The sequence below is a fragment of the Eublepharis macularius genome, chromosome 13 (assembly GCF_028583425.1).
Source record: "Eublepharis macularius isolate TG4126 chromosome 13, MPM_Emac_v1.0, whole genome shotgun sequence".
In the NCBI taxonomy this organism is placed as follows: domain Eukaryota; kingdom Metazoa; phylum Chordata; class Lepidosauria; order Squamata; family Eublepharidae; genus Eublepharis; species Eublepharis macularius.
In genome coordinates this window covers 37,637,258-37,665,076 of record NC_072802.1, presented here as the reverse complement: position 1 = coordinate 37,665,076, position 27,819 = coordinate 37,637,258, and the positions used below count along the sequence as shown (strand labels likewise).

Genomic DNA, 27,819 nt, shown 5'->3' with positions numbered 1-27,819 from the left:
TTTTCAGGGTTCCTAGGCTTAAAAAATCAGTAGGGTATTGGGGGGGGGGGTTGGTTTGGTTTGGTTTTTTTTAAAGCAAAGGGGGTTTAATTCCATTACTCTCTGATCCCTCTAACCTCTGCTTTGGTGATAAGGAAATGAGTGGATTCTACAGAAAAGAAAAGTGAAGCGAGAGAGGCCAGGGACTCGTTCCCTTACACACACACACACACACACACCCCGCTTCCCTGGCAGATGACGGTCCCCAACCGAGGCATTGGTTACAGCTCTTGATTACTTGATGGGATCAGGGAGAGAGCGATTGGGGTGAAAATTACGGAGCTGAGCCAGCCACGGTGGTGAAAGCTCTTGATTACTGTGGAAACGTGGGAGGTGGGACGGGGAGGGGGAGAGAAGGATTATTGGGGCAAAGCTCTGATGGGGGGAACGTTGCTCTCGCCTGCCTTTGAGGGGGGTGGTGGCTGGGATGGTTTCCTTAGAGAGTTCCCACAGCAAGGGATGGAGATGAGGGGGGGCATGCTGGAGAGATGCTGAGCTGGCAGGTCAGGAATGACTGTAATAATGCAAGTGGCTGGGGGAGGGATGTTAGCATTAAGTAGGACATGGGCTGTTAGCACGTTGCTCCCCCATTCCCCCTCCCCATCCCATTTGTCTCAGGAGAGCAACGGGCAGAGCTGGTAGCAGACGGGAGAATTCAGCAGAGATGACTGAAAACTGGAGAGAGCAGTTAGAGGCTGTTAAGCCAAAGTGTGATGGGAGAGTGGAGAAAGGAATGCCAGGGAATGTGAAAACAAGGTTCTAGTGGGATATAAAAGCTCTTGGATGCATTCCCGGGCAGCTGGGGGGGGGGGCTGCTGCAAGAAACTTGGACCAAACTTCCTAGCTTTCCCCTTATTTCCGCCCTTTCCCCAACTGGCCATTTTAATTGAGCTTCTGCTTTTTTCCTTCCTTGCCCCCTTCAAGGTTTGACTGTAGGTGCCGAAGCTGGGCTCGCCGGAGCATAAAGATGCTGAAGGGTGTTTGGTTGCTCAGTGTGTTCACAGTGGCTGGGATCTCACAGACGGAGAGCCGCAAACCTGCCAAAGACATTTGCAGCAAGAGCCGCTGCCCTTGTGAGGAGAAGGAGAACGTGCTGAATATTAATTGTGAAAACAAGGGATTTACAACTGTCAGCCTCCTCTTGCCTCCACCCTCCAAGATCTACCAACTCTTCCTCAATGGCAATGCCTTTACTCGCCTCTTCCCCAATGAGTTTGTCAATTATTCCAATGCTGTGACACTGCACCTGGGCAATAACGACATGCTTGAGATCCGAACTGGGGCCTTCATCGGTCTTCGGACCCTTAAGAGGCTACACCTCAACAACAACAAGTTGGAAATCTTAAGAGAGGACACTTTCTTAGGCCTGGAGAGCCTGGAGTACTTACAAGCTGACTACAATTATATCAGTGCTATTGAGGCTGGAGCTTTCAGCAAACTCAACAAGCTGAAAGTGTTGATCCTCAATGACAATCTTCTGTTGTCACTGCCTAGCAATGTGTTCCGTTTTGTCCTGTTGACTCACCTGGACCTCAGAGGGAACAGGTTGAAGATGATGCCATTTACTGGGGTCTTAGAGCACATTGGAGGCATCATGGAGATCCAGCTTGAGGAAAATCCATGGAACTGCACTTGTGACCTTCTCCCTCTCAAAGCTTGGCTGGACACCATCACAGTCTTTGTTGGAGAGATTGTTTGTGAGACTCCTTTCAGATTGCATGGCAAAGATGTCACCCAGCTCACAAGACAAGATCTCTGCCCTCGGAAAAGTGCAGGCGATTCTAACCAGAGGGAGAAGCATCCTTCCCATTCCGACACACACATCCAGAGATTCCCCCCAACAGCTAATTCTGCTGTTGGAGCCACCAGGGCCCCCAAAGCCAGCCGCCCACCCAAAACGAGGAACCGCCCAACACCAAGGGTCACAGTGTCAAAAGACAGGCAAATATTTGGGCCTATCATGGTTTACCAGACCAAGTCCCCCGTGCCACTCACTTGTCCAACGGGCTGTGTCTGCACTTCTCAAAGTTCTGACAATGGGTTGAATGTCAATTGTCAAGAGAAAAAAATAGGCAACATCTCTGATATCCATCCTAGACCCACAAGTCCAAAGAAACTCTACCTTACAAGTAATTACTTGCAAACTATTTACAAAACAGATCTCATGGAATACAGCTCATTGGACCTGTTGCATTTGGGCAACAACAGGATTGCAGTGATCCAAGAAGGTGCCTTCTCAAACCTCACCAGTTTGCGCCGACTGTATCTCAATGGCAATTACCTTGAAATCTTGTACCCTTCCATGTTTGAAGGGCTACACAGCTTGCAGTATCTCTATTTAGAGTATAATGTGATCAAGGATATCCTGCCCCACACCTTCGATGCATTGGGTAATCTTCACTTGTTATTTCTGAACAACAACCTGCTGAGATCTTTGCCTGACAATGTGTTTGGGGGAACTACTCTGACCAGACTCAACTTAAGAAACAACCATTTCTCATATTTGCCAGTGCGAGGGGTCCTTGACCAGCTGTCAGCTCTGATTCAGATTGACCTTCAAGAAAACCCTTGGGATTGTACTTGTGACATCATGGGGCTCAGGAACTGGATAGAACGAGTTACAGAGGAAAACATCCAGCAATCAGGACCCCCTGTTGTTATCAATGAAGTGATCTGCGACTCGCCAGCCAAGCATGCTGGAGAGCATCTAAAGTCCCTGAGCAAGGAGGCCATCTGCCCAGAGAACCCCAATCTCTTAGATTCTTCACACTTGTCACCGATTCTGAACACAGATGCACCACACGCCATCAGTGTCTTTCCCAGCTCCTATCCAGAAATACGCACCGAAGTCCCACTCTCTGTCTTAATTCTGGGCCTGCTGGTTGTGTTTATTTTGTCTGTCTGTTTTGGGGCTGGCCTATTTGTCTTTGTTCTCAAACGCCGGAAGGGCATGCCAAGTGTGCCCAGCAGTGCCAACAACCTAGACGTAAGTTCTTTCCAGTTGCAGTACGGGTGTTACAACAGCGAGACACACGATAAAACCGAAGGGCATGTGTATAATTACATCCCGCCTCCAGTTGGCCAGATGTGCCAGAATCCTATCTACATGCAGAAGGAAGGAGATCCGGTGGCTTACTACAGGAACCTCCACGAGTATAGCTATAGCAATCTTGAACCTAAAAAGGATGATTCAGCCAGCCTAGCATTTACAATCACTGCAGCAGAAATGCTGGAGAAACAGACCTTTTCAAGGGAACCTGAACTGTTATATCAAAACATTGTGGAAAGGGTGAAAGAACTGCCGAGTGGAAGCCTCGTCCATTATAACTTTTGCACCCTGCCCAAACGGCAGTTTGCCCCTTCCTATGAATCAAGGCGACAAAACCAGGACAGGATAAATAAAACGGTTTTGTACGGGACTCCTAGGAAATATTTTGCAGAACAGTCAAAACCCGAGCTTCCTTTACTGCAAGGAAAACTACAGACTGAACCAGACTACCTCGAAGTTCTGGAAAAACAAACAGCTATTAGTCAGCTGTGAAAGAGAAAAGGCCCTGGGCTGGGAGGAGGGAAAATGTTTACTGGGGGTATGGAACATTTACTGGGAGAGAAAAAACCATTTTAAAAAATAACTAACCAGATTCTGAACTTGACACAGAAATATGAAATGTCACATCTTAAGAATTCCCACATCTTAAAATTCTGGAATAATTCTGGGCAGAGGTGTGATGGGTGCTTTTTTCTATGTTACCTTTAAATTATTTCTTACGTTTTCTCCTGTAAGCCCTTTAGGACTTGCTTCTACAGATGAATGTTTCTGCAAGAGAGCTTCTCTAAATATCTTCTTTTCCAGGGGAGAAATGTGGTGGAAGGATATCAGGAAAAGTCTCTCTCTCTCTTTCTCTCTCTCTAGCTCTCTTTCTCCATTCCCGCCCCCCCCCCCATTTAAAAGATGAAAATAATGTATTAAATAGTTGATATCCAAATATTCTCTCTTCCTACCAAGCTAGAACATTTTCCTCTCCCTTTTTGTAAATAATATTGTCAGTGCAGCTCTTTCAATTTCCATGTATAGCCACTGGGCGTCACCTTTTTTGTGTGTGTTAAAGTGCCTTCGCACTTGGAGTACGTTATTACTTAATTGTCGCGCTTAGCTTTGATAAATTTGAATCTATTTTAATGTGTTGTATTTTTTTGAAATTAAAAAAATGTAAACTAGATCAATATGTCAGCTGCATTCAATCAAAAAAAGCCTGTTGCAAAGCTAACAGCAAAATCGGCCCACCTTTAAGTGAATTTAGTTTTTCTAAGACTTTTAATAAACTCAATTGTAATCTTTATAATTTTCTCCTTCCCTTGCCCCAATCCCTCCCCCCTTCAGTTTTCTGACCTTGTTTTACATGAAACATCGGAATCAACTAAGAATTTAGTAATGGACTGGGGTACCTGGCAGCCTCACTTAAGAGTAATAGTTGGTTAAAAAAAGACATTGAATATGAAATCTAAGCAGGCCTTTCCACCAGTCTTCATTGTGCTGCAGCATTTAATGTCATCAGTAATGTTCAATGGTTATCTGGTTACTTACCTAATTAAAAGAACATTACCTGTAATATATATTTTCTGCATTAAAATTTAGATATTTTTATATGCTTAATCACAATAGTTTACATTTCTCATTCTGGGAGTTAAAAGTTTGGCTGTTTTCTATTCAGGTGTAATATGTTGTCTTCTATAAACCTGATGACCAGTAGGGGTTGCCAAATATCTCCTTGAATAAGGAGAACATTTTTTTTAAAAGTCTTTCAGATGCCAGATTAGAGCTTGTACCCCTTTCAGAAAACCAGGCTCTGGCCTTGCATGTAATTCTTTTGTATTATATTTGCTTGCATCAAATTGAGACTCAAACCTCCCTTCTTCCCCCACCCCATAATCCTTTCCAAAATGATAAAGATTTCTTGAGTATCTAAAGATGGTATAAAAAGTGATCGAACTGATTAACCTTTGGATCTATCTTGCATTAGCGTATTGCTAAAGTGAAGCATTTCAAAATCCCATTGATTTGCAGAGGAGAGAGGTAAGGGCAAAGTTAACCCAATGCAGTCGAAGGGATTTAGAAGCAAAAAGATCCAGGTCACCAGCAAGAGTTGGCCCTGGCGCTTAGGTGGCAGAAGAGGGCAGGAAGATGCTTTTCCTGCTGCAGATGCTGTGTTACCATCCTCTCCTCTTACTTCCTTAGTCCTTTCTGCTTACAGCCAGCACCCACTCATTGGCACTCTCCCTAATCTGAAGCTCAGATTTCCAGTTTGGCAAATCCTAGTCAAACATGCTGAGGAGGAAAAAGGAAGGAAGGCGGTAGGACACACAAGCGAGATCCAATTTCCAGATACCTCTCCTCATTTTGGTTCCTAGAAAACCTGACCAATTTTGTCAGATTTTTCCCCACTAACTATAAATGCCTTTATTTCAGTAGAATCATGCTGTACATCAGCAAACAAAACGGGATCATTTTATTTTCCCTATTGGGCCTTGCTTTTCAGTGACTTCAGTTTTCATCATGGCTATCTTAAATGTGTTTCTCGTGGATATGGAAACTGTTTTAAATTAACACAAACTTTATAGATTCTTATTAGCCTGTAAATCACTCCCCTCCCCACCTTAGGTGCAAACATGAGTGTGCAGGGTCCCCTCCCCTTTTACAAATTGTGCTTATTTACAACAAAACCAGTTTTGTTTTGGTCCATTGTAAATCCTTATGCAACTGGAATGGTGCTCAGCATATAAAGTAGGGCAAGCTTTTCAATTCCTGATTAAAGCAATTGATGGCTTCTGAAAGGAGCACACTGTTTCCTTTTCATAAATAGGTTACCGGACATAATAATCCTTTTATCATCATGCAAGGACAGAAGTGGACCCTGTCAAATGGAATTTTCAAGCTTTTTGCAATTCCTGATAATATCTTATCTACAAACGGGAAAAGATCTTAAGCCAGAGAATTTTTTTTTAATTATGAATGTGAGCAGTCAAAGCTGTTTTAATTGGAGGGAGGCCAACAGGAAGTAGCCTTATGTTTTAGAACAAAACGGGAGCCAAATTGGAGGGTGTTATTGAGCCCATGGTCTTCTCATGACTTATGTGACATCTGCATCAATGCTTTCTAACATGTCGATTCTCTGCATTTAGAGCCCATAAAATTCCCCCTTGCTGTTCGTTAGACCAGGGCTAATGCTGAGGATCCAGATGGGAGAATCTACCTTCAAAACCAGTCTTTGCTTCAAGGAGAGAAATTGTATCCTGTTAGTGGAACTGTGGAACACTAGCATCCATCCTTGAGTGAGTTGTCATTTGAGAAATTCAGAAAGCATCTTTTTAGTGATTCTGTCCTTGGATTTAATAGAATTTATTTCTTGCTTAGATTGCATGGGGGAGGGGTGGGAATGGGTAGAGGGTTTTTTTTTAAAGAAAAGAAAAAAAAACAGTTTTATGAGTCAGCTTGTTACAGTCCAAATTTATTCCTATTGTTATCTTATAAGAGAGAGATCCACTCTGGAGTACCTTGGTAAACACCTTATTAGCTCTGTGCGAGAGTGTGTGTGTGTGTGTGTGTGTGTACACACACACACTTATACTGAAAATCCACATCACTCCTTTGAATCTTCATGTTGTATGCCGCAATGTAAACCTGTTGAAGCCAACAGTGAGCAAAAAGAATTAGAGCTGGATGAATTTCTGAAGGATAACTTCTATTATCGTTCTTGAATTTTGGCCCACTGGGAACCAAATGTCCTCCCCCCCCCCAACTACATAAGAGCTGTTATTCTCTTTCCAAACACCCCCCCCCCCCCCGATATCAGGGAAAGCCAACGATGTAGGCAGATAGTAAGAGGTAAGAAATTGCTTCCTGATAGCACGGACAGGAAAGACTTTCACATTGAAGTCTAGTTCACACTACAGCAGATAAAGTGGCAACCTTCTTCCTGTGGTATACTTTTTCAGTCTGTGCTTCAGACTGAAATTAACTACACATTGAAAGCTAGCATATCAGGGAAAAGACTGTGCTAGAACTCCTTGGCACCCAGTTTTCTGGGTTCAGGGAATCATTTATGTGGCGGAACACCCAATTCCCCTTTGCATTCTGGAATGGTACCATAGACAGTTTGGCCCAGTGAGGCAGCCAACAGCTTTGTTTCACATGTGGCATCCCCCTCCCCCCCTTGAGTCTACATTGGTGAGCATTTGTATTGTGGAAGTGTATCTGGAGAGGGGCGGCAATACACTGTTGTACAGTCTCATGTGGAAGAGTGTGAAATTGTTTCTTTTTCCAATGAGGGAAAAATAAGTATTCCTGCCAAGTTCACATGTGAGGCAGTACCAAAGTGTCCATGTATTTTCTACATTCAGGATGGGAAAAGGTCATGTGTGAAGTGTCCTTATTTTGAGTAGTGTCAAGATGTCATTTGGTACAATACTAAATCCCTGGATAGTAATGCCTCACCAAAGTCTTTCTGACATCTTTAAAAGTTAGATGGAAAAAAATTAATGGAGATAAGGAGATTCTTAATGGTTTATATACCATTTCTTATTGTAGAGGAGGGATCATGTGTTTAAATGCTTACCTGTATAAGGTGCTCCCAGCAAATGCAAAATGAGTGTGTAGTGGAGCAGTTTCTAGTCTAGCTTTCTCCCTGGCATGCTAATTCTGTATAGATGATGAGGTAGTCACACAACCAGCATTCAGATTTTGACCACCATGTGCCATCTGAATGTTAAAGACCAGGAAGAAAACCTGCAATCTTTAGATTGTGCATTTCAGCTCTGAAGCTGGGAGGCAAGAGACTAACAGCACCATTCTAAAAAGAGTTACACCTTTTTAAGCCAATTGACCACAGTGGTTTGGATCCAGCCAGCTTTTTCATTGAATCTCACCTAATTACCCTCTTTATTACATCCCCTGTCTTACCTGTCTTTTGTAAATGTAGGTCTCGTGATCTCCGGCATAACATTTGTGAGGATTTAAAGGACAACTTCTATTTGTACTAGCTGAAAAGCTGGTTAGAGCCCACTCTACGTACTTGGAAAGGTGTAACTCTGAGATTGAATTGTAAGAATGGAACAGTTACGGTCTTAGGCCCACTCCCCACAATCTCCAGATTCTTCGGTCGCAGGACTAGGAAGGAGTAGATATTTGCTGCTGTTCAGAAATAGGCAAAAGAAGGCATGATGTGAGCTGTATAAGTTTTTTATGCAGATGTATCCCACGTGTTTAAATCACTGGGTATTTTTTGTACCGTAGTCTCTGCTGCTGAGCTCATTATTGGATCCTGTCCCTGAATTCAGACTGTTTCAGCAGGGTGCAAGTTTCAGGCCAAATATTGAGGGAAATGTTCCAAATTGATAACATTTGATGACAGAACTAAGGTTAGACCTCTACAGGCACAGCTGAGGGTAAAGTTGAGTTAGAGTAGAGTGGAGAGGAATTGCAAGGAAAGATGGTGGGCCAGGAAAGTAGCTTTGTCCCTCCTACTCTTCAAACTGCACAGTCCTTCCTGACATCACCTTGGAGAAAAGAAGCAGTTCTCTCGGTGTCTTATCCAGGGTGGCTGCCAAACACATAAAGGTGAAATGGGGGGCAGGGGGAAACAGGACACAACCAAGCCAAAATTGGCAGCCCTGTTTAGTCCCATTGATTTCTGTGAGAGGGTGAAGCTTGTCTTTAGCTATCTTCCACTGAAATCATCAGAAGGGATTAACTTTGCCTGGAATGTCCTTTCATTTTATTTTACTGTAGGAATCCAGAAACCTAAATGTTGTCTTTCCCTTTCCCATTCCTTACATATACTATACATGTTCTATGTTTTAATCCACTGGTTGATATTAATATCTGTTTCCAAGAAAAAAAGCTGGTGATGTTTAGACTAGGGTTTTTTTGGTATATTACATAGAAAAGCCTACCTACACAGATACTTGGGGAGACAGAGAGAAGGCAACCATCTGGTACTTATTAAACTTTAATTTTACTTCCAGCTTGCAAAGCAATGAGGATTTTTTTTCCTTGTGAATTACCTTATGCTGCTTGTCCTCTGATAGAACCCTAGATGGCTACCAAGAAGTATTGTCTGGAGATTATTTTCCTAAGGGACTTAAATTCTCTATGGAGCTGCAGCATAATAAGCCAATTATTTTTTCTCCTCCTGATTTATTAGCTGTTCTCCAAAATGCAACAGGAGAGACAAGAATCTGCTGAAATATTAGTGATTTTTAAAAAAAGATTATTGCAATGTGCTTCAAATTTTAAAATTGTCATTTTCCTTGAAGATTAGAGGGCATCATCCCTTCCATCACCTACATGCAATAATGTTTGCACACACATTTTTGCAGGTACAGCTTTGCCCAGGTGGCAGAGCTCAGAAAGACTTTTGCTTCAGACCCTAAATAACCAATGTCCATCAAAGTTGATGATAATGGACAATAGGGACGGATGGTCTGTGCTGTATTGTTTGGGAAGGATCACAAGTCACTGATTAAGCACTTATTTAGGGCAAAAAGTCCCAAGTTCAATTCCTGGCCTCTCTAGTGAAAAGACGTCAGGTAGCAGGTGATGGGATTGCTGGTGCCAGACTAGCCATACTGAGTAAACTGGAAAAATGGTGAGGGAACACCTCTATTTCATGGTTCCTTATTTTAAGACAGAAAAGAGATCCCTTTCCCCCTGCATTACCACTTTGATCATATAAACAACATTGGGAATAAAGAAAGACATTTAAAACTATTCCATCACAGGATAGCTATGTGACAGTACAATCCTAAAAAGAGTTAATCTAATCTAAGACCAATACTTTCAATGGGCTCAGACTAGGTTAACTCTGCATAGGATTACATTGTTAATCTATTCATGAATCTCAAAACAAGCCAAGATTTGGTCAACCTTCCCCTTTTCCCATGTATTCATAGTAAGATTTGTGCCCCTTTGAAAGCAAAATTCTGCATGATCTCTACCAGATAGTAGATAAGTAGCAACAAGAGATTTTTTTTTAAGGAAGAAACAAAGAAAAAGAAAATATCCTTTTTCACTAAAAAAGAAAAAAAGATTTCCTTAGGAAGAACTACAGTACATTCTTAGAGCTTCCTTCTTGGCTCATTCTTAAAGGTCAAACTTGTTTTTCGCTTGTCACAGAAGGAATCGTAGGAAAAAAAATCACACACACACACACACACACACACCAGTTCTTTCTCCCTTATTATTCAAGTTTCATATAAAACATGCTCATGTTCTGGGGAGATTCGAAGTCTAATACTTGATAGCAGTTTAAAAAGTACTTTTAAAAATTTTATAGATTCATTCTGTATCCAGAGTTTGAGCAGAGTGGGGCATTCGGAACCACTGACTAGCTCCACAAAGACTTTTTAAAATGAAACAAGATTTTTCATTCATAGCATTCCCCTATAAAGAACAGGAGCTTCCTTACAGAATAGAAAAAAGTTCTACTATGTGGGCAATGGGTGCCTCCTCCCACAAATTAATAGTATACCAACTCAGAATCATAATCCCCTTTATTCCTTCCTTCCTTCTGTCCATCTGTCTGTCCTTCCACATAAGCAGCCTTTTACTCAATCAGATCATTGGTCCATCAAAGTCAGTACTCTCTAATCAGACCGGCAGTGGCTCTCCAGGGTTTCTGGTCGAGGACCTTCACATCATCTATTACTTGAAATTTTTTCAGGAGATGCTGTCGATTGAACCTGTGACCTTCTGTAGGCAAAGCAGATGCTTTCCCACTGAGCCACAGCCCTTCATTCTAGGAACTCATGGTATAGTCCTTCCATGTGATCTCCAATCAGGCACTGACCAGAGTCATTTTTCTTAGTTTCATCAAGCTTGCTGCATGATGTCCCCTCTGCCCATACTTTGAGCATGGTGGGATGCTTAAAAGGAAAGTGTTTACTGCCAATGAACAAAAGCTTCTAAACTAACCTCCTCCCATCTTACTCAGATTTTGTGTTCCAATGTTGGCACTAAAAGATATATAGGCATTTGGTCTGGGTGAAAGGGTAATAGAAGTTTCTCTTGCTTCTGAGGAAATCTCAGTTTTCTCCCCTCAACAATTTCATTGAAGCCCCATGGAGAAATATGGCCCTCTCTCATGAAAAAAGCTAACTACAGAAGATTGGGGAGACCTGGGTTCAAATCCACTCTTAGACATGAAGCTCAGGAGATGACCTTGGAACAGTCGCACTCTTTCAGCGTGACTTGCCTCTCGGGATTGTTGTGAGGATAAAACAAGGGAGAATCATATATGCCATCCAGAGATTCTTGGAGAACAGCAGTGTAAAAAAAAATGCAGTGAATAATTGATCCACTGTTTCTGGAGTTAATTTTTGCAACCTGAGAGAGGGCAATTACTCCAGGTTACGCATGTGACATCACAAGGGCCCTCAGTTATTCATGCAATTCTGTAGTGGGTCAAAATTAATAGAAGTTGAAGGTGTTTATGCCCTTCATAAATATTAGACTCTGTCTTGATTCACCTTTGTCATATTAACTCCAGATTATGCAATCCTGTAAATATAGTAACATGGTTAGTTTTAGGTGGTGGAATTTCAGTTCCAGAAGAATAATTCTACAATAGTTGAATGAACAGGTGAAAGAAAGCTCCTTGGTATATTTGGAACTCATTGGAATTCCTTGCTTTTGGACGCAGCAAGAGATTACTACAAATGCTTCATGCTTTATTTTCATGATAATTACTATGTCTTTGCACCCAAAGTTTCCCTGAAAAAGGTATGCATTGAGGAATGAAGTTAGCCTTCTGCCTCACACTTATAAATGATATGCACTGTACATAGTGTGTGTACAGTGCATCTATGTACTGTATACAAACTCTACAGCTTGCATATATTTTAAACCCCCGTTTATGAAACCAACTGCAAAAAGCAGAGAAATGGACAAAAATATAAACAAATATAAAAAAAGAAAGGAAATAGTTAACATCCGTTCATCACAAACACAAGCTTTCTTACCGTAAAATACAACCTTGGGAAAACATTCAAAGGATTTTTGTTTCTAGTTCTGCAATTTCTCTTTTTCTCCTGTTCCTGATGCAGCATTCCTGCAAGAAAATTGATTTTATTTCTTAGCCCACTTATGCATGTATGCAAGCATCGCTTGATTTCTCTACCCATGATTATTATAACCTGAATGTATGAACTGGCTCCTCTGAAAAGCTCATCATGTTCCTGCTGATATAAAGTTAATTCGAGTTAGGCGTTCACACATGCAAGTCAGCACTTGATGAGCAGGCTCTGTGAATCTGGCCTCCCAAGGTATAAGCTCGCATTTCCCCCAGCGTGATGGGGGGAAGGGGGGAGAAAAGCTTTCCATTATGTGAGATCCACGTGAAGTAGAAGAGCCCAGACACAAGTTGCCTGTTTCTGTGAGAACTCATCCAGTATGAGAACTGAATCAATAGCAAAACAAATTCTTGTTGCAAATAACCCAAATTTCACAAATAAAAGTCTTTAAAGAGAATTGACCTACCATTGGAATACGAACTCTTCATGAGTGAAATGAGATAGTAAAAATGTTAATGAAACGGTTCTTCAGGATAATCATCGATACAGCTTGTGGTTTTTTAAATTACCACTGTGACACATTGCAAATGTCATTTAAAGTTGGGAATGAGGTGGGGGGTGAGAGAAAAATTCTCTTTTGAGTTACCCAGTACACAGAGAAAGAAACACTTCTCAGCATCTTAACATCGTGTATGCACTGGCTCTTTTCCCAAAAATGTCTGGAGGAGACATAGCAAAAGAAATGAATCCTTAGAAACAGGATTTATTCAGTCTGGTTGAATTATTGATCTGCATGTTGTTGTTGTTGTTTTGTGATTGGGCAGCTGGCCAGATTTTTAAAAAAATTAATCCTAGCTAATGAGAAAGGTGGATTAATGATTGTGTGCTCTTTTTTTAAACAACAGGTGATTAATACACTTGGAATGCAAAGAATAAATTACCCTGTCTAGTGAGAATTATAGAGACGCAATCTGAGTTTTAAATGAAAAGGTTGAGACTGCAGGACATTACTGATACCATTTCTATTATGGAAATTATTAACCAATTGTTTGTTTCAAAGACAGTGGCAGCATTTATGGTTAAGATCTGGAACAGTGTTTAGAACTACTTGTGGAGGTCCATACACAGTGCATGCATTGTGTTCCTACCATCCTGGTTTTAATCTCTACCATCTTAAGAAAAAAAGGATATGAACTATGAGAGGTGAAAAAGTCTTTTACTTGAAGTGACACAGAGAGAAAACATTGGACAAAGCAGTCTCATAAAGTATAATGTTTCTCCAGGTTCAGTCCCCAGCATCTTAATTAAAAGTATCACGAGTGTCCTGAGTCTGGCCATGAGAAGTGTCTGTTTAAGACTTTGGAGAGCTCACCAACAACTAGAATGAATAGTTTAACTCACAACAATGGAGGCTGCGTAGTAGTCACACCACTAGACATGGGCACGAACAGAAAAAAACTGAACATGGTGTTCATTGTTCGTTGCCATCCACGAACAACGAACAACAAACATTGACGAACATGTTCATTATTCATTGTTCGTGGGGGCCAGCAGGCTCTCCTCCAGCCATCAAGATCCCTACCACACCACTCCCAGAAACCTTACCTGAGCAGGCAGCAGGAAATGTACAAATAATAAATAATAGCTTGGCCCGGAGCCTGGAAGCAGTCCTGGAACTTGAAGAGGTAGATCCCTATCCCACCACACACAAAGAAAATTCAAGCTCCAATGCACTCTGCCTGTCTCTCTTTCAAAATGCCAACAGCAACTGTCTCTCCTTCACTGTCTGCAAAACCAGAGCTGCGAACCCCCCTCCCCCCTGCTCTTTGCTTCCTTGTAACAAATTTGGAGCTCCACACTTGAAAGGAAGACCTGCCTATCAAGCTAAATTGGACTTAGATTGGGGTTTCCAGGGCAACAGCAGGAGTTCAAACAGAGCTCAGGCAGTCCCTGCCTCCGGTTGCCAAGGGAATTGATTGCAGGTGCCCGCTTGCCTGGCTTGACGAACAGCAATGAACAGCAACAAATGAGGCTTGCAACGACCACCTGTTCATTTAGAATGGGGCCTCATGAACAGCTTATTTGCGAACAGCTGATTGGGCTGTTCGTGTCTTTTTTTAGTTCGTATTGCTGTTCATGCCCATCTCTAGTCACCACTTGATGAGTTCAGCATCACATCTTGACTTACATGTGTAAATGATCCGACTCCAACAAAGTAGTAAAGGAAGGTCTTTGACTGCTTCATTAGCAGTACTAAAACATCCCCCGGACAGTTCCATTTTCTTCTTCCCCCCCATCCTCAGCTCTGTCCCACAGCTTTCTATGGAAAACACAAAAACAAAAAAATGGTGAACTGATCCTTGGTAAAGGTATGATTTGCTTGTAGTGATTCCTGTTTCTATAGATGAATATTTTTTCTCACTCTTTGATCCTGCTAATGCCCCTTGAGAGACTATACGAATCCATAACACTCTAGTTGACCTTGAAAGCAGAAGTCTTCAGCATAAACCGGTGTTGCCATTTTAGACGACTAAGATTAATTGCTGTTGTCTTTACTAGAAATTGCCTTTAAAAAGCAATTATGAAATGTTTTTACTGCCCGGGGCACATTGCACTTTTACTGCTGAGAAAAAGGCATGTCTTTGCCGCTTTGCAGCAACCTTGTCCACTCTCTCTGGGTTTTGCCTTCATCTTCATTCCTCTGGGTTGAGAAGTGCTGGATCCTAATTATAGTCTATAGTCTTTTTTAGAGAAGCTCCTTTTCCCTTTCCTTTCTTTATAGGAAAAAGGGATTTTTATAGACTTCCAGTGGGTATTATTTGCAGAATGTCTTTGTTTCTAAAGAAAGGAGCTAATAATCCACCCCCTTGTTTTGTTATACTGATGCTACATCATTGTTTCCAAAAGATCTGACAGCCAAGACATATTTTTTTTCTTTTTCCTAAACTAAAATTTGAGCTAAACTTTATTCTTATCCACCCACCCCTACAAAACCCTTGTTTATTTAAAAAATTCCCACCCTTGGATCTTAGTTGCCTCCTGGCAAGTCTAGAGCAGTGACACACAGAGATCAAAAGCCAGCCTCCTCTGGAAGTAAGAAACTGAGCCACATCCCTGCAGTAAAGTAACTGAAGTTACAGAATGATTCCAGCTGTGCATATAGCTGCAGAGTACAAGAAGGCAAAAATTGACCATAGAATCATCCAGAGATGCAGTGGACAGCCTCTATTTAGCATTTTAGGTTAGAGTCCCTTTTATTATGTAATTAATCTCTTCCTACATATTTGCAGTTGCCTCAAGGTACACTAGTGTAATCCCCAACTAATTCTAGAATTACTGTAGTCACTATTTTTTAGGGAGATTGTTCTAAGCATGTTTCCAGAGCAGCTGTTGTGGCCTGAGAAAAAATGGACTTACACTAGTCATGTTGTTGCTGTTTTCTTTCTGCTCAAGTTAGTGAGTTTAAGAGACCATGATGACTGTGCTCTCTCCAAGTGTTGGCTAAATTAAAACAACAACAACGTTGCAATCCTCTTCACACAGTCCATTTTACTCCCCGCCCCCCATCCCATATATATATTTCTTCATTTAAAACATTCCTGTACTGCAGCATAGCAATGAGGCTCATGAGCTGATGTGTAGACTAAAAATAAAATCTTTAAAACTTGGATAAAGCCAACATTTAAAAAAACAAAAAACCTAAAATACTAAAAGAAACAATAAATGTTATACATGTGTATCATGCAGCAGAGCGGGCCACAAGATAACAAATGACACCCGTTTGAGCAGCAGATAAAAGCCGTCAAATGAAAAAGCCAGTGTGGTAAACAGGGCCAGCTCCAGCGTCGCCGGCTTAACGGCTGCTTCTGTGCACACGCCGGACTGCGTGATGGATGTCACTGCATGTGACGTCATCACGCAGGGCTGGTGCACACATGGGGGGGGCCTTCCAGCCCTCCCATTCAGTTCCTCTGTGGGCTCACCACTGGCTGTGCCTGGCCCGCAGAGCAACTGAACAGGAGGCTGCCCACTCAGCTGCCCCACACTGCCGCCGCCAGCACGTGTTCCTGGTCAGTGGTGGCGGCAGCTCCGTGGTGCGTGTCCCTGCCCCCAGGCCAGAGCCCCTCCGGCGCCTTGGCGCCCTGAGGCAGCTGCCAGGCTGGCCTCAATGGGTGGGCTGGGCCTGGTGGTAAAGGGGTTAGAGTGGTGGCCTATAACAAACAGAATCCAGGGTTCAAATCCTTGCTTGGTGTGGAATTCACTGCATGGAGTTGAGTCTGTCTCAGTATAATCTACCTCACAGGATAAAATGGGATAAGGGGGGTTCTACACATTGCCCTAAGCTCTTTGGAGGAAGTGGTGTGCTAGAAATGTCCATCAGTTTGACCAAGAAATAGAAGTCAGCCAGGGAAGAAATTAAATGCTCGGGTAAATAAAAATGTTTTGTTCTGACACCTAAAAGCTTAGCAGAGAATACTCCAGGTTGGTATGGGTTGGGAAAAAGTTCCCAACCCCAACTGCCCCACTATGGAAAAGACCATACGATCCTTTACAGCCTGTCTTACCTCTCTGAAAGAGGACACGTGTAACAAGAACTCTGAAGTAGATCTTAAAAACTCATTTAGGAGTTGTTACTCAACCTGGAGGACTGATTTGATTTACGCAATCCATCCTAGACAAAGATGTTTGGGGCATGAATAGGATATTAGGAGAAATTCTCTTAATTCCTCTTAATGCAGTTTCTTCCGGAAATCCAAAAATCCTTTCTGATCCACTTTTTTAGGAATTTGGAGTCAGATGTACAACAACAAGAACAATAATAATATCCAATTTATATACTGTTGTTCAGGACAACTTAATGCCCACTCAGAGCTGTTTATAAAGTATGTTATTATTATCCCCACAACAATCACCCTGTGAGGTGGGTGAGACTGAGAGAGCTCTGGAAGAGCTGTAACTGACCCAAGGTCACCCAGCTGACTTCAAGCGGAGGAGTGGGGCATCAAACCCATTTTTTCCAGATTAGAGTCCTGCCACTCTTAACCACTACAACAAACTGCAATCAATTCCTTTTTGATCAAAGAGAAATTTAAAAAAAAGAGAAGCAGGAAGGGAAGTTCTGCAAAATTTCAGAATGTAGATTCTCAGAAGCAGGCCTTCTCTGTTCCCTGGGGCTTTGTCATTGGAAGTACTAAAGTATCCCACCAGGAGAAAAATGGTTTTTCCATTTCAGATAGTAAAGCAAGCCAAGAGGAGCAGTCATCTCTCCTTTCCCCCCAACCCCTCTCATATCCCCCCACCTCACCACTTCTTTTCTGGAATCAGAAAAACCTAAATCAGATCTTGGTGTTGCCAGTTCTAATAGTGCCAGACACAGTGACTGAACAAGACCCTTAAATTTATTCATTTTTTAAAAAAATGTTACTGTTAAGTCAAGTGCCATCTTGTGAAATTCTTCATTCTTATTAGCATTGGAAATTTCATTTTGCTACCTTTGGGTAAATCTTCAGATGGAGCAGTGGTTTCATGTTGACAGATTCATTGAGAAGCGATCCTCAAGGGTTTGTAGTTAGCTGGTGATGGGTTCTGTTTGTTTCACCTTTTAAATTTCCAAGTGTTCCTCTGCTTCTTGGAAGCCCAACAGGGTTTTTCTTGGAGCTCTGTTTTTGCTTCTTGGGAGGTTTGGTTCATTAATCTTTCCTCGATTATTTTTGAGCTGTGCAAATCAGATCCCACATTGGGGGTTTTATTCCCCTGTTGTTTCATTTGGTGGTTTAATTTGAGTGCAAATGGAGTGTATCCAGAGGAAATCCCTCTGAGCCCTTTCTTGAGATTCTGTGAAACTGGACTTCAGTTTCCTTCATTATGCAAAACGCAGAACTCATGCTTCACAAAAATATCAGAGAACCTTACTTTGCCGAGCTGAGTTTTAATTCTAGCCATACACAATCATTGTGTGCTTGTATATATAATAAAAACATTCATAATTTCACTCCAGTTGTCTCTGTTTGCTATTTTATTTATTTTATATTTATTAATGTCAGTTATAGCCCAGCTTTCTCACTGAGACTTAAGGCAGGTCACACAGCATGAGACAATTTAAGTCAACAGGGATTTGACATCCAAGGAACAACGCACTCGGGTCTGGATTGCAGACATTTGAAAACAGGCAGAAATCTTAAACAGAGCTGTCTAGGGACATCCATAAACTCGAGTGCTGATGGACTCTAACAACTAATCTGTTACTGTCTACATCCTCCTTATAATCACTTATCCAGAACAGAAGTGGAGTTCTATAATACATTTGACCTGATTCATCTAGAGATTTTTTTAAAAGATTTTTTACTGCTAGTTTGTTAACACACACTGTTCCAAAAACCAGTGCTGGGCAGGTGAGTCATTAAATACTGTACAAAATATGAGGAAAAACCTTTTGCAGCAAACAGTGGAGGATGTGGGAGTCGAGCTCAAGCACTGATCTGTGGAGCGAGAACAGGGTTGTTCCAAGAATGCAAGGAATTCCTTTTTTCATCTACAAAAAGCAAAAGAACCGCAGTTTCAGCTAGAGATGAGGAAGTATACCCTATTCTGTTCATTTTTATATCTGTATATCATTTTGATAAGGTGTGTGTGTTGTCTGCTTTTCGTTCGTAGTTTTGTATACTCAGTTACATTGTGTACACATGATTCTTCTGCACAATTTATACCGTATTTTTATGTCTAATACTGATTTATTGGTGAATAAATAACACTGGGAAAAGTGTATATTTTATGTCAAAAATTAAGTACAAGGTAACAAAAACTGGTGAGAAAAACTAAGAATCGTAAATTGACTAGGACTAGGGAGGCACAGGTTTAAATCCCCACTCAACCATGGAACTCAGGTGAGTCACATTTTCTGAGGACACAGACCAGTAGCCCCCAAAGATCCGCCTCTACCTGGAAGAAGAAGCAGAGGCAGCGGGGACATACTGAGGTAGCTAAGAGGAGATGCAGTGCTAAGTTAGCAGACCAGGCACCAGGTCTGGAACCAGATTTAGTTCACTACAGGATTCTGGCTCAATTAAGACCTCAGGAGGTGAGTTCCAGAAACTGCCTCTAGAGTAGCTGGGACTAGAGACAGGCACAAATCGAAAAACAACCCAAAGTTTGTGACAAACCAGGCTGTTTCGTGGTTCATGAACTGGCAGTTCGTCAGAGCCCATTTCTGATGAACTGCCACGAACTTTAGGCTGGTTTGTTTGGTTCATTTTTGGGTTCATCACTGCAGACAGCCTGGCGCCAATCAATCAGTTTCCTAGGCAACAGGGGATGGACTTCATGCAGACCTTCTGCTGAGCCGGAAGTGGCCTTCTGCTGGCCCAGAAGTGACGATTTGCTGACCTGGGTGTGACATTTTCACCAACCGAACGAACCAGTTTGTGAACTGGGGCAGGTTTATGAAAGTTCGTGACTGGTGAAATGCGATGAACTGTGAACTGCACGGTTCATTTTTTTTTGGTCTGTGCCCATCTCTAGTGGGGACTACTTTTCCTCAGTCTATTTAAGATGAGGGAAAGGAAGGGCACTTTGCTGCAATCCCTGGGGGTCCGATCCCATTTCAGAACTTGCAGGATAAATCCTGAGTCTCGGGGAAACCAGTAGGCAAAAAAGCCTGAGGCCAGAACAGCTTCTTGGAGGAAGGGTGAGATAAAGACACAACAGTTTCACTCAAGGAAGAATTGAAATCCGAATGGCCATTCTCTGACTGAAACTGTGGGGATGGAAATTTTGGAATTACCCCTACTTTTACCTCCTTTTCACATTGCCTCCATGAACAAGCGTCGCTTGGCAGACCCATTCATGAATTTATAGGGAAGTTTCCTGAGCTGGAATGCTGGCAATTGAAATCTGTTTCTTTCATTCATTCTCCTTCTTTTCAAAAGGAGGAATGCAGCAGGGGGAGAAAATGTCCTTTTTTCCCCCCGTTCTGGGATTATGCAAGTGCAAGTCAGGAGTAATTGCAAATAGTTTTGATCATCCTTTGAAATCCTAGATTGAGCAGTTTTGCCACAGTCAAAGACTTCCTTTGGAACCTTTTGATTTTATTTGGCATTTGCTTAGAAAGCTTCTTTTCTTCTTTGCCTTATAGGCTTTTAACTGTGCCAGTGGATGTTTGTTCTCTGAGATGCATTTCCATGAATGAAAGACTGAATCTTTCCACATCTCTCTTCCCGTGACCAACATCTACTCAGTAAACACGGCGGATGGGCTGTGGCTAGGGCTGTGATCATTGCAATGAATATATTAATTTAGCATTTGTGAGGCATCTCTGCATGCTGTGAGAGTTTTGAAATGTGAAAGTGGAAACATTGGATTGGATCCAAAAAGTTGCATTCTCACTCATAGAAGGAATGTTCCCTGAATAGGAGGGCACCTTTGGATCCAATGCTATGGATTGGATCCAACCTATTTTAAGTAGGATACAAAAGATCACTGATGGGCTATGAATATATACATTTAGTATTTGTGGTGAAATCTCTAGATTCTGGGAATGTTTAGAAATGAGCAAAGACAAGCCCATTACAGTCAGAATGCAAACAACAGCAGGCTAACATTGGAGATGTTTCTTTCTTAGGGGGGTCATAAAAACAAACTTCATGTTGCTAAAAAAATTAAAATCCTATGCCAAGGCAATCCAAAGCATGCCTGAATCTCAATCTGACAGTCTCTATAAATGAGTAAAACCAGGACATTTTAAAACAAATTTTGAATAATGGAAAAACAACAATATATGGAAGTGGCATTGCCTGGATTTCAGGGATTTTGTTGGTACATCACTACAGTCCACCTTACAATGGCTTGGCTAATGCTAACTGTTGAATGGATCTTCTTAAGAAGTCTTTCCCTTTTGCAGATTTCCAGCGCAAACTATTACTGGCATTGAACTGCTTTTTCTGTTGGGGGATAAAGTGGGAATTCTGCTAGTTTGCTGGCCACCCATTTCACTACAGGAAACTCTTTCTGAGCTAGCAGAAGCAATCTTGGACTTAGTGCAGGAGATACCTTGATTAATTGTTTTGGGGAACTTTGACATCCATGCTGAGGGTTCCTTGCTGAGGCCAGCTTAGCAGTTTGTAGCTTCTTTTGCTGCCATGGGCCTCTCTCAAGTCATAACAGGCCCAACAAAAGACAAAAGTCTCTCCTTGCACTTCAGCATTTACACTGAGCTTTTGAGGAAAGGTCGGATTTCAGAATTGGAGGTTTAGCCTGACCACTGTCTCATCAAGGCAAGGGTGAATGTGGTCTTGGGTTAGTCACAGCTCTTCCAGAGCTCTCTTAGCTCCACCCACTTCACAGGGTGATTGTTGTGGGGATGATAATAATATACTTTGTAAACTGCTCTGAGTGTTGTTGTTGTTGTTATCAGTTACCAGGTTCAATTCAGCAGGAGGAGGAGCTGCAGGAGTTTCTGTATCCTGGGTAAGGTAATTGAGAGGGTGGTAGTGGAACAGCTGCAGGTATACCTGGATGATGCCTCTATCCTGGATCCATTCCAGTCTGGCTTCAGGCCTGGCCATGGTACAGAGATAGCTCTGGTCACCCTCACAGATGATCTGCGGTGACACCTGGACTAGGGCGGGTTGGCACTGCTGATACTTTTAGATCTTACAGCAGCGTTCGACACAGTCGATCATAATCTTCTGACCCACCGCCTTGCCGATGTGGGGATTCATGGAACAACCCTGCAGTGGCTGAACTCCTTCCTTTCCAACTGGGGACAGAGGGTGGCACTCGAGGAACAGATGTCCGGCTCTCACCATTCTTTGATATGTGGCGTCCCTTGGGGGCGATTCTTTCCCTGATGCTATTTAACACCTATATGCGCCCCCTCGCCCGGTTAGCCCGCAGCTTTGGGCTGGGTTGTCACCAGTATGCGGATGACTCTCAGCTCTTCTGCTGATGGACGGCCAGTCTGATCTCGGTCTGGATTCCTTGGCCAGGGGTCTTGAGGCTGTGATGGCATGGTTACATCAGAGTCGCCTGAAATTGAATCCCCTGAAGACGGAGTTTCTGTGTCTGGGTCGTGGGGCAATCGAGCTGGGGACCCACTCCCAGACCTTGACTAGGTACAATTAAAACCTTTGCTGATGGTGAGGAGCCTGGGTGTGACCTTGGATGCCACACTTTCAATGGAGGCCCAGGTCATGACCGTTGCCAGGTCTGCCTTTTTTCATCTTCGACAGGCCAGGCAACTGGCACCCTATCTTTTGCTCCGGGACCTGGCCACAGTAATCCATGCAATGGTCACCTCCAGGCTGCAACTCACTCTACGCTGGGCTGCCCTTGGGCCTGACCCGGAAGTTACAGCTGGTCCAGAATGCAGCGGCACACGTTCATACCGGAACACCAATCCAAGCGCACATTCATCCTGTGCTGTGCCAGCTGCACTGGCTCCCAGTGGAGTTCTGGATCCGGTTCAAGGTGTTAACCTTGGTGTTTAAAGCCCTTCACAGACTGGGACCTGCATACCTGCGGGACCACCTCTTCCATTACGTTACCTGCAGGGTGTTGCGCTCTGCAGACAAGCAACTCCTGGTGGTCCCCAGCCCAAAGGACATCCATCTGGCCTCAACCAGGGCCAGGGTTTTTTCTGCCCTGGCCCCAGCCTGGTGGAACGCTCTCCCGCTGGAGATCCGGGCCCTGTAGGACCTGTTACAGTTTCACAGGGCCTGTAAAATGGAGATGTTCCGCCGGGCCTTTGGCTGAGTGCCAGCAGGTGTCCTTCTTCTTCCATCTAAGACCACCACTTCTTCTGAGGCTGTCCTCGGCCATCTGCTATGCCCGTATACGGACTCCCAATATTTGTTTAAATAGCCTGCTCCTGGACTATTTTAATGGCTTTTAAAAACTTATTATTGATTTTATGGTTTTGTGATTTTAATGTATTTTTTTAATGTTGTTAGCCACCCTGAGCCCATCTGTGGGGAGGGTGGGGTATAAATCAAATCAAATAAGTAAATAATAATAAATAATAAGGTGCTTCTGGAATGGCCTGCCTGAGGTGGTCAGGAAGTCTCTCATGCTTCTGTCATTCCACAAACTATGTAAAACAGAACTGTTCAGGAAGGCATTTTTTTAATTTGATTGTATAGTCAGCTGTGTCTTTTTGTATGTTTTACCAATGCATGTATGTGCATCAGGAAAGCATCTCACAAAATGGTCTTGATCAGGGATGCCCAATTACCCACTGGATCACATCATACTCACTAGTGGTATTCACAGGATCTGAATGTCTTATGGAGTGTTTGATTGCACCCAAAGTGTGTCTAATAGCAGGAAAATGACACATACCCATGTGTGATTGCATGCTGATTTCTCACAGCTACCAACCCCCCTCCCCATTTTGTCTCATGCCACTGCCAACTCCAATTTAAATGGCACTCTGATAAAAAGAAAAACTTGTTTTGTATTTAAACTTACTCCTTTGGTGGCTCTGTGTGCCTTATTATAACACAGTAATTCACTGAATGTTAATGACTGCTGAGTTGTCTAGATCCAGATCTAGACAACTCAGCAGTCCAGATCCAGTTCTAGACAATTCAGATGCATACTCTCACATACCTTCATGGGAGTTGTAATGTATGCCCTCTCCCTTTAAAACTACTGAAAGCAATGCATCTTGGGGATTGTTGCAATGTAGTGCACCTGGTGCCTGGTAATCATGTGGACAACAAAAGCAGGTGCAAGCTGTGAAACAGAAGTAGATGAAATAAGACTTATCTAACATGGTGTGACCAAACCATGAGCCCGTACCCGTACTGTGCTTAGTACAAAGTTGCTTGGTATAGCGCTCAAAGCAGGTATCTGGTTGCAATATTGAGATGTTTTGGTGAGGGAGCTCAACTCACATGTAAGCAAGATGTTCTATATGGCAATTATAACATGTGATCACACTTGCATTAAAACTCTCAGCATCTTTGGTCTCAATGCAATCATATGTATGATCCCAGCTTACTTTTAATTGTTTTTCCATGGTTTACAGAGCTTGTGATGTGTGGGAAGGGATGCTAATGAATGGAAATGCTAATGCTCCTACATAACCACACGCATGATCCATATTTGGATTTTAGGAGGAGTGGGATGCAGAAAGAGATTCTAAAAAACAAAAAGCAACAGGTCAGGAAAAAAATGACTCATCATCCCTACTTGCTTTGGGCCTCATAATTGGGGTGGGGGGGGGTAAAGGTAAAGGTAAAGCAGCGATTCATTGCTGACTCATGGGGGGTACGTCACATCACAATGTCTTCTTGGCAGACTTTTTGTTATGGGGTGGTTTACCATTGCCTTCCCCAGTCATTTATACTTTACCCCAAGGAAACTGGGTACTCATTTTACCGACCTCAGAAGGATGGAAGGATGGAGGAGGCAAAAGTATTTAAGTACATACATTAGTGCTCATTAATGGCCAGATTTTCAGTTGAATTCTGGTTCTTAGGCTGCACATATAGATAGTTGGATGAATGGTCTGCAGGGAAAGAGCTAATAAACTCTAAAGGAGATGGGTAATAAGAATCTATGATTAGTTTTTCACTCAATTTTATTTATTGCTTTTGTTTGTTTTTGTTTTTAAAAAGTCTAGTGTGACTATTTTGCATTTCTTGGGGGAGGGGAATCCATTAGCAGCAAACACAGAAAAGAGTTATTGATACAATAAAGCAGAGTTTCTTTTGAAACAAATGATAAGGAAAATAATATTAGCATATACATGCACCTAAGATAATTATACTAATTTATGAGATAAGGGAAGTTCTATCAAAGAATAAACGGGAGGCAGTAGGAGACAAGAAGCGATAAGAGACAACATACTCATGAGAAGATCAGAAAGACTGTTGGGCTAACTTGGAATTCTTCTAGGAAAAGACATTTGAGAGAACTGCATAGCAACTCCCCCCTCCCCCATTTAAGGATTCTTACACAAGGATAGGGGCACATGGATGGATATAGCCCTTTCTCCCCAGCTTCCCAACTAGCGCACATGGCTGTTTAAATGCACATGAACACACATGAAGTTGCTTTATACTTAATCAAATCATTGGTCCATCAAGGTCAGTATTATCTACTCATACTGACAGCGGCTTTTCAGGGTACGGGTCTTTCACATCACCTACTGCCTGGTCTTTTTAACTGGAGATCCTGGGTATTGAACTGGGGACTTTTTGCATCCAATGCAGAAGCCCTTCCACTGAGCCACAGCCTCTCCTTTAATGCCCACTGGTTCTACTAATATTCTGCTCACTGGGTACAAGAAGTGAGCCAATTGTTCATCGAGCAGTTCAGTTGTTTGTGACCTGCTCAAGCCTGTTCTTTCCTTTGAGTATTCAGACAGTACAATATAGGAAATAGCAACATTTCAAGCACATGTTCCCTCTCCCATAGACCTATTGTTGTTCCCATTAAAATAAAGAGTGAGTAACCAGTCAGCCGGTGATTATACTTAAATGACTTAAAAAAAAAATGATGTTCAACTAAAACCATCTAATCAATGTTATTTCATGCACATGTGTTTTTGCACAGCCTTATGTGAGGCATAGTTCCCTCCATCATCTTTTTAATAACTAGACTGACCATCTGTGACTTGGGGGAGACTTTATTTTATTTACTGCATAGATTTATAAGGAACCACAAGGAAAAAGGAATGAAATTTCATCTCCACATCTATTGCACGGAAGCTGATTTCAGCAGCTGTTTGGCAGCTGCTGAAATCAGATGGTGGTGAGGCAAAGAGGTCTAAGGCTCAACTCACAAGTGCCCATGGTTGTCAAAAACAGTAAGTTAATTTGCTGTATGTGTTCACTGTGAAGTCTACAGAACCTCTGCATATAAGAGAAAATCTTATGTGAGCAACTCTCCAGAAAAGTAGCATTAGACTGGGACAACTGTTTTGATGCAATTTAGGGCTCTTTTGTGCAAGCAAACATTGAAATACTTTTATCTAAATCTGAATGATATCACAAGCTAGCTATTTCTGCATCCAGGGTAGGCCCCCTTTTCAACACCACACTGAAATTGACACAGGAAAGTGTTACGAATGGTTATAGAACTGAAAGGGTACCATGGCTGAAATGCAAATCTCTGTTCTGCAGGAACAATATGCTGGCTGCTGAGGTTCAATATCACGCATCTTAAACTTTGTCCCCTATCATGTCTTCAGAATCAGAATGTGATTTACTGAGTTAGGCTGTAGAAGCAGCCACAGAGCCACTCTGTCTAATTGGCTGCCCTCACTAAGCCTGATGTTTTACTTTAACTTCTAATCTTAATTTTTGTGCTTAATTCTTCTACATTGAACAGCTTAAACCCTCTTCAAATGCAAAATGGGCACCTGAGATCCTAAGTTACATTTATTAACATAATATATCACACAATCTTTGGTAACATACTATAGTTACATAATATATCACATGATAACTATTTTGTGTTCCTGTACAATTTGCATGCTGCACAGATGTCTGTACCAACCTACCCTTGTTACACTACTATTAGAAAGTGTTGCTTGAGTTGACATAAAGGGATATGAACGTTCTATCATTAATAACTGATCCTGGAATCACAGAAGCAAACTGTCATTTGTTGTTAGGGGCAACAAGCAATGAACGTGCATGTAGGAAACAACTATCACCCATCCATTATGGTAAGCAATTTCACTTAGTTTCTTTCCTCTTTCCCTGTTCATTGTCATCTCCTTTGTTTGCCAAAATATATAAACAGATCCTCTGTCAACTATCAATTGTGTGCAAGTGTGGAGCTCCATTTTAAAGCTCTCCCTGTACATTTTTAAAAATCTCATCCAGAGACAAAATCACTTCCAAGAAAGTACTATTGACTTTTGCACAAAGGGTCCGTAAACAAAGTAGCTGAGAAAGCGCAAAAAAAAAAAAGCCCCCCCCCACCCCCTCAGTCTTAAATATCCCACTGGTTATGCCTCTCATTTAAAGAGCCTTTCATTTGCCAGAGAATCCTCCTCCCCCTCAAGGTCAAGAGCATTCTACTTCGTGATGAATAATGGGAGCATCATGGAGGAATGTTGATTTGCATCCCTTTTGTTTTATCAACCTGCTAACAGTTTTTATGTTGCTTATCTATGGTAAATTATACCAAATCACTAGAAGCGGTAGCAGTGATGCATGTGAGAGATTTGATAGCAAATAAGCCCAAGAAACAGAGAAGCCAGTTACAACAATTCAGTTCTTGCTAAGTTTGAAAGAATGAATAGAGATGCCGCAAACTTCACAGCAAATATGTTCAGTAGGTGAACATTACCTGTTTGATAGACACAATCTGTAGGATGAATCTCCAGTCTGTTCACTTACCCACCTTCTGAACTGAAAGGATGTTAGACAACTATGCAATAGCTGTGATGGTTGAGTTTCATCCCTTTGTCTTTTGGGGGCTTTTGCATTGGCACGGCTGGTGAGATGATGGTACCCCTGGTCATGGATGTTCAGGTCAGGTAGTTAAATTATGCAAAAGGGAGCTATGCCTGTGAAAAAATGTGCATGCATGAAATAATGTCAACAGCACAGACTTAAATGAACTCAGAATGGTAAGACTTTAAAAACTACAGTGTTTCTTTATAAACACTGTCTGATTGAGTTGCTCACTTTTATTTATATGATTGGCTGCTAAGCAGTATATAGTGACAACAGGTCTGTGAGGAAGGGGGAAAGTGGG

At 42.2% G+C, this 27,819-nt stretch overlaps 2 protein-coding genes across 2 annotated transcripts in view; one reads left to right on the top strand and one right to left on the bottom strand.

Moving 5' to 3' along the window:
* Positions 1-997: 997 nt before the first annotated feature.
* SLITRK2 (SLIT and NTRK like family member 2) lies at positions 998-4,199 on the top strand. Its single transcript, XM_054996683.1, has one exon. The coding sequence runs from the start codon at positions 1,007-1,009 to the stop codon at positions 3,578-3,580; it is 2,574 nt and encodes an 857-aa protein (XP_054852658.1). The 5' UTR covers positions 998-1,006; the 3' UTR covers positions 3,581-4,199.
* A 7,043-nt stretch (positions 4,200-11,242) lies between these two features.
* Positions 11,243-27,819, bottom strand: part of LOC129340933 (uncharacterized) — a 28,942-nt gene continuing 12,365 nt past the window's right edge. Inside the window, exon 3 of the mRNA XM_054995828.1 lies at positions 11,243-11,346. Within this exon, the coding sequence (XP_054851803.1) occupies positions 11,243-11,346 (104 nt within the window). The remainder of the gene's footprint in view (positions 11,347-27,819) is intronic.